The following is an 11,254-nucleotide window of genomic DNA, read 5'->3' on the forward strand; positions in this document are numbered from 1 at the left end:
AACAAGAAACGATCGAAGATATAGTTTAGAGCCCGTAACCAGTACAAACTTTTAGCTTGTTGTTGAGCATGGTTTTAAATTGGGGCCCTAAAACTACTCCTCAGACTGGCTAGGACATTGAGTGACATCGTAAAACGCAGTAGGTACCTTAACCTACCTAACTATCACATGAATATATTATAGGTAGATTGAATTAGAGTTTTAAAGGTTGCCGGAGTTAACTAGGCCCTGAAGTCAACCAGCGCCTGAGCATTGTTCACTTTAAGGTGTAGATTTGTCCGGTAAGAGGGTCGACGGCGAGTGACGGCGGCAGCTCTGCCGCGATGTCCGCCAGCGCTTCCCAGCGTGTGGCCCGACTGCTCTCCGACTGACTCGGGCTGACCATTTCTTCTAAATGCTCGCAACTGGAAAAATATTCCTATATTTATGTTAAATTTGTATAGGACAATAATATTTCCGACCTCTAAAACGCCACGGATGGTCGAACAGGCGATAAAATATAAGTTCCTTGTCGACTATAACCTTGTAGGTATAATTGTAATAAATTCGCAAGAACAATAGTTATACACGGTGTAACATGAGGATACCGAATAATTTTAACAGCGTATTACTGATCATATTTACAGACTAAAATGTCCTATAAACTTTTCTATAATTTGCCTAGTTTCAGAGTTAATACCAATTTAAAAAAAAAACAAGTTTTTATTGTTACATAGTGCAAAACGCATTTTTGATGACGATGTTGCCACTGTGGGACGTAGTCTTAAGTAACCTTATTTATAAATGTCAAAAAGTGACAAGTAACACTTTGTAAAAAAAAACTTACGTTTTACGAAAAAAAAAGTAAAAGTCCATTTTAAGTGACAAGTTTACCAATAATATTTTCTTTTTATGTACAAATACATCTGAAAAATCGAAAAAAAAAATCAAAAAAGTTATTTTTTTTGCGAATTTGACCTAAACTTATTATTTTTTTTCCTTCTTTTGGCCTCAGAAAAGCGTGGTTAAAATCTTTCGGTTTCCTCGTGACAACCTTGTATTTGACTGAGCGTTAGCGAAGGTCTCCAAGCTTGGGCAAAAATGTTTTCGTATGTCGGGATGTTCTCCTCTGCAGGTAACGCATTTGTCAACCAAATCTCGTGAAATTTAGTGAGCGGGTTCGGTAGTTTTAGACAAAAACTTTCTGTAGTTGTGACAAAAATTGGCATTGGCATAAAAGACTTAAGAGGGCATCGTCCGTCCAGTGGCGCCCTCATTAGGGGAATTGTGTTTAATGTGTTTACTAATAAACCAATTAATTTCGGTATAAATCAGTATATTAATATTGTTGTCCTACTTATCTATGTGATATAGTTTTATATTACTTACTTTTGACTTTATCACCTAAACGGAAAAATGTGACCACCACCCAACTAGCAAATTATGTCGTAAGAAAGGCAGCATTACGTTTCTCTTTCAGCTATTCCGTCGAGAGATAGGTCTGTAAAAGGTCGAAAGAAGGATCTGACCACGTTCTCTCAACGCGATTTGGGCGCACTTCTTTAAGCTTTTTAGTTGAAAGAATATCGTAAGTGTCGTATGAATAGCCAAATTTGTTGAAAGATAATTGATAATTTTATTGATAGCCATCAAAATCGCTTTCATTCGAGATTATTTATCGTAGGTAATATAGCAGCGCGGTTGCAATCACTCGACTCTTTGGTCGTGAGAGCGCATGCATTACGGCACTCTCGGCATCTATTGAAGACCGTGACGTTTGTCAAATTTGAGTGACAGAAAATAAAAGTAAAAGGTAAAGAGTATATTATGCTCATGATGTTGAATTTTACGCCAGCCATAATGATATTATGTAACTCTTGACGACACAAGGTCGTAGGTCCTTTCATGTGCGGAATGAAATTTTTCGATGTTAGTTAAAAAATTTATGGGCCGCAAGATTTTTCAGTAGAAAATTTGTCAGAAACAATATTAATTTAAAGTCAATATGAATTCGCCATTTTGTCATCGTACTTGTCACCCTTAATGCCCTCACTCAGCTTTCATCCGACTATTTAGCTGTATGATAGCCGTTAAAACAGCGTTTTCTCAACTTCAATATTCAAGTTGAAAGAAAATCTTTCAGACAGCCATTATACGACTATTTTGTTGAATGAACCGCTTTTACCCAGCAATTGTGCTTGTAAGAACTGAACGTCGAAACATGGCGCTATAAAAGCTGTTTTGACGACAACTTAGCAATTTGGTTACTTTTATACATCCTTCATACGACCGTCAAGAAGGCGATGGAGATACAATTATCGAGTAAAAGCGATATGAGTTGATCGAGAGCACATTTATTTGACAAGTTTATGCGGCCAAAAAGCGTTCAATGCTAAACAGTCGAGAGAGTTGCTTTAATACGGCTTTTTGATAACGAAGATCTTTCATAAGACTGTTTTTCGACTTCACAGTCGAAAGAGTGAAGCTTATACGACTTAGTTTGCTAGTTGGGCATTCTCTGTTTAGTTGATAAAGCAAAATAAAACTATGTGATAAAGACTAAAAGTTGGGGCACAATAAAGTAAATCTTTATTTCAGTACATATACGAGTATGATGTTGATCAAACATAATAATCATAAAACATAAAGCAGGTACTCGAATAATATAAATCAGAAGTAATTTATACATGGTTCCTACACTAGGCAGAGCCTGTCCTGTAGGTAGCCGGCACAGTTAGATACGAGTATTCTAACAACATGTAGCGCGAAAATTACACAATGACATAGATTATTGCGGGTAGTAATTGTTAGAACAAAAATTATTAAAGTAATTTACAAATAAATTAATCTAACCTATCATGCTAAAAAGTTAATATTTTATTTACAGTTGTTTGAATTTACTAAAATGTGGCGAATGCAGGACAACAATATTAAAATACTGATTTATACAGCAATGAAATGGTTTAATTCCCCTAATGAGGGCGCCACTGGACGGTCGACGGACTCTTAAGCGCCACTAGGGTCTATGGCACTTAAGACCATTGTGAGTTCCCTACGATAGTGACTCAATGAACTATGTATTTCTAATTTTTAAGTTTTTTAAGCTTATCGCGAGGTCTACAGCTCACAGTCTTACTTTATGTCTAGTTCTTCTGCAGTGTCCGCAGCGTCAGCGTCGACTTCTTCGCTGACCTCCGCGACCTCGGGGGTAGCTGCCGGCTCTTCTGGAGTATTCCTCGCACTCTTTGTGTTGTTATCTGAATGCAACATCTCCACCACTTGCTCGACCACTTCTTCTAAGTTTGGAGTGTGCTCTTTTTCTTCATGCATTAATCTAAAACTTTCATCCCAGGCGTTTTGGTTATCTATCCTAAAACTATCCGTCTGTACATCTAAAAAAGAGAAACATATATTAGTCAAAAACATAAGCTCACAGGTTCGGCCAGACGATTGTAAGTCTCATATTCGTTCGGGTTGAGTTGCTTTATTACTTATTACAGACCCTCGGGCTTTTGTCAGATCATCAGAGCAGGGGCCCGTTTCTCAAAAGCTTGTAACTTGTAATACAAGTGACATCACTTTTTGACAGCTTTAGTTTGAAAGGGATTTCCACTTGTGTTACAAGCTACGATAAGCTATTGAGAAACGGGCCCCAGTTCTTGATTTGTTGTACAGCCACAGCCATCTACAAAAATTTCTTGCACAACGACGAGCCCACAAATATTCGTAGACGTAAGAGTACGCCATACATTTTGCGCGCTGCGATGTGTAAAACATTATCGCTGGTGATGATTGCAGAACCTATGCAATACCTACTACAAGCTCAGCCGAACACCAGGGGAAATGTGCCAAATTTAACTAGTTAATTAAAAAAACAAACGCCGTGAGACGGGGGAAACTAAATTACGGCGAAAGAAAAAATGTAGAGTAAAAAAACAGATACCGTAAGTCGACCCGGTTCGCAAGCGTTAGGCAAATTTGCATATAATTGTTTAGCTCTTTCTCTGCTGTGTTTATGGTGGCGAAGTTTAAAAATATACCGTCACGTCATACCGAAATAAAGTTGGTGAAATAAAACAAGTGCGAAGGCTAGACGTAGGTTAACGAGGTTGTGAAAATATTCAAGTCATGTGATATACAAGAAAGTTGATACAATGTAACGTTTTTAAAACTTGGTCGATTGTCTAACAGTGACTGATAACAGTGATAACGAGGGTCGTATAAAAAATAAAATAAAAATAAATAAATAATAATAATAAAATAAAAAATACATTTATTTCGGACGATATTACAATCCATATTTTGTTAGTTACAAATATACTCAAATAAAGGGGCCCACTGATTAGGGTAATTCCAGGATAGATGCTCCACTGTTTGAAATAGCTTTATAACTCAATAATTCATAATTTTATAGCAATGTGTCCTATACGTATACTGTACTTATTTTTAATTTAAGTCTCACTAATTTTGTATAAATCGTGTTTTTGTTGACCTCTTAAAAATGGGATAGATGCCTACCGTGAGGGATAGATGACTCATCGCAAAAATGGGTCAGAGGATAGATGCCCTTTGAAATCAAACAAGCTAAATTAAAAGTTATCAGTCTTTTACATTCATTATTTTGAAAACGTCGTCGTCGTATTCTAGACGGTATTCCGGATGTTTTGGTTATATCGTTGATTCATTTTTCTTCCTTCTTCATTTTCTCAAAGGCTGCTTGCATGCTTTCTTCTGACTAGGCGATGCTACGCGGGACAGCACCCTGTTTCCTCTTATATTTACGAGATATTTCGCCCCTCTGCTACATAACAATTTTTTGAAATAGTTTTGGATAGATGCCCCTAGGGATGCTCTTGGGGCATCTATACCGATCAAAAATCGGGGCAACTATACTTTTTGCAGAGGATAAATGCCTTTTTCAATAAAAAAATAAGTAATAATAAAATTAAAATACAATATATTTATCCATGCAGCTTACGCTTCAGTGCACCCAAACCTATTGATAAAAAACAGGAATCACAAGCGAGTCAAAAGTAACATTCACTGATGAACCCCAGAGGTGTCGCATGCGCGTTGCCATTCTTTCTTTTAAACACCTATAATAACATAATTTATTAACAACTTTTTTATGTAAATTTTTCTCATGAAGTTTTGTTATATCTTCTTGAGAATAAAGATTCTTAAACCTGAAACGCGTATACGCTCGCGCTTATGTTAACAGCGGCCCTGAGGCTTGCAGGGGGAGTGCTTGCTATTATGTAGTGGAGTTTTAGTCTAACAGTTCTGCTACTAGTAGAAATTAAAATCGAGGCATCTATCCCACTGGGGCATCTATACTGGAATTGCTCAGTCCGCCGGACGATATCAGCCTATCAGTTAGAACAAAAATTTAACAGTTCCGAATTCCAAACAACTGACAGGCCGATATCGTCCGGCGGACTGGTAATCAGTGGGCCCCTTTGACAGTTCCAAGTATCTAACAAATCTAAATTCCAGTATGCATATATGCATATCTAAGTCACTTGCACTACACGCAGACCAGTGGTATATAGGTGATAGCAAATTTGGTTAGGCATTACTTTCAAATCCAAGGTCGAGGATTCGAATCCTGGCTTATAGAGAAAAGTTTAGGTGCAGACGTACACCCCTGGTTTCTTTAGGATGCAACCGGAAAAGTGCTAGATGTATAGGGCATTAGGGCCCTTGCCTCATAGTAAGACAATGAGTTCGGTTATTTATCCTAGGATCAAGAAAAAATACTTATAAAAGGTAGAGTACCTACCAATAAATTTTTGCTACAAATAATTCTAGCATGTAGCATTTCGCCTTTCGTATCAGCATCAAAACTAGCGGATCAAGGTGTCAAAAGTATTTACCATTCTGCAACATGCAGCTTAACAAAAACTGATGGTTCTATATGTACAACCATGTAAAAGATATACTTTTAAACGTAAATTGAAGATATTTATCCATATTTGGATAAGTTATCCGGAATATCAGATACTTTTGGGGCGTTGTTTCATTCGCTACTATTGATGATAAAATTATAGTACCTACGGAGACACGAAACGTGTAACAAATTATCGAGTATGATCCCCCTACACATAAGTGACAACTGCAATTAAACGTGAATACTAAAATCGTTGTATTGCTTTGCACATAACATAACACATAATACAGAGATTCTGGTCTCCTGTCCATTATTATATTTATTATATTCGATTTAAATTCATACATTTTTAAATGCAAATCCACGTTATCACGTTACAAAAGTTAGATTAGCGCAAATTCTATAATTTTTCCAATTAATTATTTTCGCTGAACATATATGGTCTATTATTTGTCGTCCTGTTCCATTTCAGCACTTTAGTAACTTATACTTCATTTAATGGTAATGTAAACTACTGCCAATTATTTTCCCATTAGGAAATGTGTTCAGAGGAAAAGAAAGAAGTATAGGTATAAGACAAGTACATTACTTTATCAGGCATAGCATTCATTTGTACTGTTTGTATAAGTATAATGTACTTAGACATTGTAAGTAGCACTACAAGCTAACTTAGTTCCCGCGTGTAGCGTGCCAATGTGCCTAAATACCTACACTCATAAATAATTTGACCTAATGCTTAATGGAGAAGAGGGCGAGCTATCGCGAAAGATCGCTGTTCGTAGTGTTCGTGCCCCTTGCAATATTAAATGCCTGTAATATTTTAACAAGTAGCGGTAGCTTACCTACGAAAGGATTTTGTGCTCGTGGTTTAGTAAGGAGTTTAGAGGTGGAATGTTGTTGGCACCAATTTGTTCTCATCGTCACCTTGAACTCTGATCTGGGGCGTTATTCCGTATTGGAATTAGATTAGAATCGTTTTAAGAGTCCCCGGCAAGCTCGTCGGAATTGCACCTTCCCATACAAACGAAGTTCCGCTCTCATTTTAAAACTACGTGTTGGATTGTACTGAAACTTTGCGCATACAAAGACATGAGGTATATCTAGGTCTGAAATTAGTCTATATAGCTCCAGTTTATAAAACAAACAAAATCGAGCAAAAACAAGTTTTGTATGAAAAACTTAAATTCGCTGTATTTATTTAACTATGGTATCTGAAGCTACATAAACTAATTACAGACGACACACCTTATCCTATATATATTGTAAGTACAAAAAGTTTCAGAGCAATCTAGCTAGTCGTTTTAAAATGAGAACGGAAACTACGTTTGTATGGAGAACCGAGCTTGCCGGAGACCCTTAAGATAAGATAAGATAAAAGATATTTATTCATGACGATCACAACACATGTACGAACATGTATGATGTATGTGTTTTGGTGATTTCTGCGGTGTTTTTTTAAATTATGTTCATGTTATAAAACAGTAGGCGATTTATATGGTTCCATTCTATTTAAAATACATTGCAACGGCCCGATGGAATATAGAATACGTTTGTCACTTTTTGTACTTTATCGGTGTTGGTTTTTAATAGATACTTATAGCAAAGATAGATATAACTCCGTAATAGATGGATACAGTCTAAGGAAAAAACGTGCCTCGAAAATCACGAAAATTTGATTCTCGATCAGATGGCGCCACTAGTTTTGGCCTACTCTCGTATAGAGGGCGTTTCGTTTGTTATTTATAATTTTAACGCATATCAGTGAAAGAACATGGGTCAAAATCATATAAAAATAATTAATGCAATTAAAAAAATCATTTATCCATATTTAAATACATTTTAACGTATTTTTATAAATCCTCATTTTTAGTTTTAAAGTATGTCGATAGATGGCAGTGAATTTACAGTGGTTACAAAATGTACTATGACAGTATCGCTCATCTTATTATATCCTCTTTGGTACAGTAGCACACAGAGAGTCGACGTTTAGTTTTAGTTCGGTCGGATGAGTCGGATCACTCGGATCGCTTTGCTGTCATTGTCACTCCTCGGTCCTCGCTCCCATTCTGTTTCGTTCGCGTGTAGTGTACTAAAAGGTACTAAGAGCAGAATCATTAGGGAATAGTTCGGTCTAGTACAGTGAAGGGAATCGTGTCTTTTTGATTTTAGTACATGTACTACCGAGAAGGTCAAGGAGGGGCGACTAAGATGGTACGGGCACGTCATGAGGCGAGACGATAGCCACCCCGTAAAAACAGTGCTGGACATTAATAGCACGCAGCGACCAAGAGGCAGAGGCAGACCGCCCTCCACTTGGTGGTACACCGTCGAGAGGGACCTAAAAACCCAGAATATCCCATTGTTGACAACCCAGGACAGACTGGCCTGGCGCAAGCGCACAAGAAGGCCCGACCCCAAATGAAGTTGGGATTAAGGGCAGGAAGAAGAAGACTACACAAGCCTAGTGTTAAATATACTTAAATTTAGTAATAAAATTCTAATATAAAATTATGTAATTGTAAAGATTACAATAAAATATAAGTCCAAGTTAAATGCATAACCTAACCGTACTCGAAGAGAGCTTTTTTATTATCAGTGTCTTTCAAATTATGTCTGTCTTTCACTCTTACTACGCGTCCTGTATAGTCTAGAGTCTAGACAGTTACTTCTGTTCTGGCTTCTAACTGTACTTTCTCTGCTTGTGGTGTTCAGTGTGCTGCGGTTTCTAGCAACAGCTAGCTCAGTTATGACCTGCAAGGCCACAGCCCGAGTACTGCTCAAGGAACTGACCGCGCTAGATCAGCTGCGGAAGGGAGGCGGCATTCGCAGTATTTCGCAGTACAAGCTCGGCAGAAGGGAAATAGTGCGAATGCCGCCTCCCTTCCGTGTTGCTCTAAGCTTCTCACCTTTATCTATTCGCTGACTTGCAGTATCTAATATAGATTTGCCGGTTTGAGACAATAGTATTGATTCATCTAAATTATCACACATATTAGGAAGCACCTTATTTTCAATAATGGCTTTTGTTTGGGTTTCCATTTTCTTTAATTCCTCCGTTGGCTTTTCTTCTTCGTCTGCAAATGATATATTTCTTTCTGAAAAATGAAATGTTTAGTAATTAATAATCTTTAATTACACTTATTTTAACTTTTACATCGTACGTTCTCACTACGTTACGGCTACGTGTTACGCTAACGCCTTTGCTACAAAGCGGGTAATAGCTATCTGCTACGGCGTAGCGCTACGAGATTAGCTTAGGTACCTAATAGTATTGTAGTAGTGAAAAAACCTTGGATTTATTGGCTACTAACTTAAAGCTTAAAATGGTATAATTTCTTTACGCGCAATCAAGGACAAACTCATTAAGAAATAACTAAGGTAGCTAATCAAGTACCTGATCAGATATTAGATATGTATGTAAATACAGAACTACAGGACGTAACAATAAAGGGACGTAGTAATAAAGGCGCGGAAAGGGCCAACTTCATTTAATATTGCTACAATTAGCAACTCAAGAGCGACAAAAACACATTGATTAGCAAAACAAACAAAGAATACCATTTGATATGTATGTATGATTGCCTTCACGTACTTGTAATGTATCTTATTTAAGAGTAGGTCCCGGCCCCACCAACCAACCTACAGTGTACGAGAAATAGTTAAACACTGATTATCTAACCGAAAAAAATAATTTAACAAATATTACTAATTTGTTAAAAAGTATTACCATTTAAGTATTAAAAAGTGGTAAAATAATGAATTAAATAGCTTGAATTTATTTTCTGCTACTGTAAACCCTGTTTTAGTCTTAAATATTCCATAAAAACGGATTGAGATTTTCTTCTCAAAGGTCAACCCAAAGAAAACAAACAAAAATAGAACGTCCGAATGCAAACCTGTGGCATTCGCTGGAGCTATACTTGGAACGCTGCTCGTGCAGCCCATGTTTCATGGGTCCAGTACTAGCCGGCAGCCATATGTAAAGTTGTTTCTGTATTTTACACTCAAAAATTGCCAATGTTTGGTGACAATCGGCGAACCGGTGGTTCGCGACCGCTGGGGCGATCGGCGCGGCACGCGGCACTGCCGAGCATCACCAACACCCAGCTCGACTGCTCGCCCTGAGATCGTATCGTAACTGCCTATTATGGGAGGAGGGAGCCCACTCAACTGACCTCGCACCCCCATCGCGTTTTTCCAATTAAACCAACGTAACACATTCCTTTACTTTGACGCGCATATTTAGCGAGACCTTTGCTTCCACGGGCGGAATTTCAATGTGAAGGCTTTGTGTTACTCTAGATGAACTTATTCATAAAAAAGTGACGTCGAATTCCTATACTTGCACCAATCACTAACCCGGGGTTAACCGGTTAAGCCTGGAGTTACCATGGTTACCAGTACAAATTCAACATCCGGTTAATGGTTTAACCGGATAACCCCGGGTTAGGTTAGGTTCTAACCTAACCTAACCCGGGGTTATATGGTACAAGTGGCGCTAAGAAAATTTAACACCAACTGTACCATTATAGGTACCTACTTTTAGGCTACACATTTCAAGTAGAGCGCATTGTGATACCCCTTTACCCCTAAAGATACATAGATAGCGTCTATTGAGTTTGATTCTGGCTGAGCCTCCCCAAAATAAATACTGAATATGTACTTAACGTGACAAACATTTCCTCACTTTCTACCCTTTGCCCTTGCCTTTCTTTTGCAACCCTGAGGGACTTCTAGTACTCCTAAGTCCATAGTCTATGGCCATCCATATTACGCGGTCAGGCATATTACAGTTTATATATATAACCATCGGCTAATACTAATAGCATGCTTTTGACATCATTGTAGTATAAAAATGAAACGAAAAGGCACCTAAGTATACACTACGTAGGCAAAAAATCTTGCGTTTTGATTAATAGATCAGCAAATTATTTATGATCTCACACACCAAGGTGTAATTAAAGGCTGGTCAAGTGTAAGCTCTTTGTTCTCAAACTATGTACAAAACGGGTGTGAGTACACGCAACAGTTACCTCGAGTTGATAAATGCCGCCCCCGCCCGTCCCGTACGACGTACGACCGCCCTATACTCCAATTGTTTGCAGGAGCATTCGACTCGAAACACCAGCATAAATAGATTTGTTGCGGGTCTAGCTAGAGAGAGACCTTACTTGAACTGGTGCGCTCAAAGATGGTAGGGAACAACACACCGAACCCGCCCGCTGTTCTCTTTTCACGGCCATACTGTTGCTATTCTAAATCCGTTTTTAAATAGCAAAATACCCTTTAGGATTCAACTTTTGTTATTTTAACGCGACTCTAATGTGACCATGGCACGCGTCCGGAAATGCAACATTGTTATTTCGAAAGCAAAAATGAACTAAA

At 37.9% G+C, this 11,254-nt stretch overlaps 1 protein-coding gene across 2 annotated transcripts; it reads right to left on the reverse strand.

The window, feature by feature from the left end:
- Positions 1–191: 191 nt before the first annotated feature.
- On the reverse strand, positions 192–10,203 carry LOC134745265 (uncharacterized). Of its 2 annotated transcripts, none has more exons than XM_063679258.1 (4): positions 9,766–10,203; positions 8,776–8,943; positions 3,116–3,371; positions 192–404 (listed from the first exon to the last, which is right to left on the reverse strand). In XM_063679258.1, exons 1-4 carry the CDS (start codon positions 9,812–9,814, stop codon positions 257–259), a joined length of 621 nt encoding a protein of 206 aa, XP_063535328.1. In that variant the 5' UTR covers positions 9,815–10,203; the 3' UTR covers positions 192–256. The 2 variants fall into 2 exon arrangements, with proteins under 2 accessions (XP_063535328.1, XP_063535327.1); XM_063679257.1 differs by having other exon boundaries at positions 8,776–8,964.
- Positions 10,204–11,254: the final 1,051 nt, after the last annotated feature.

The sequence above is a fragment of the Cydia strobilella genome, chromosome 11 (assembly GCF_947568885.1).
Source record: "Cydia strobilella chromosome 11, ilCydStro3.1, whole genome shotgun sequence".
In the NCBI taxonomy this organism is placed as follows: Eukaryota; Metazoa; Arthropoda; class Insecta; order Lepidoptera; family Tortricidae; genus Cydia; species Cydia strobilella.

Coding starts and splice junctions, on each gene's coding strand:
- LOC134745265 (XM_063679257.1), bottom strand. CDS start 9,814: ATGGGCTGCACGAGCAGCGTTCCAAGTATAGCTCCAGCGAATGCCACA. Junction 8,965..9,765: donor AGCTCCAGCGAATGCCACAG/GTTTGCATTCGG, acceptor TTCATTTTTCAG/AAAGAAATATATCATTTGCA. Junction 3,372..8,775: donor AAGTCAGCGAATAGATAAAG/GTGAGAAGCTTA, acceptor TCTCTTTTTTAG/ATGTACAGACGGATAGTTTT.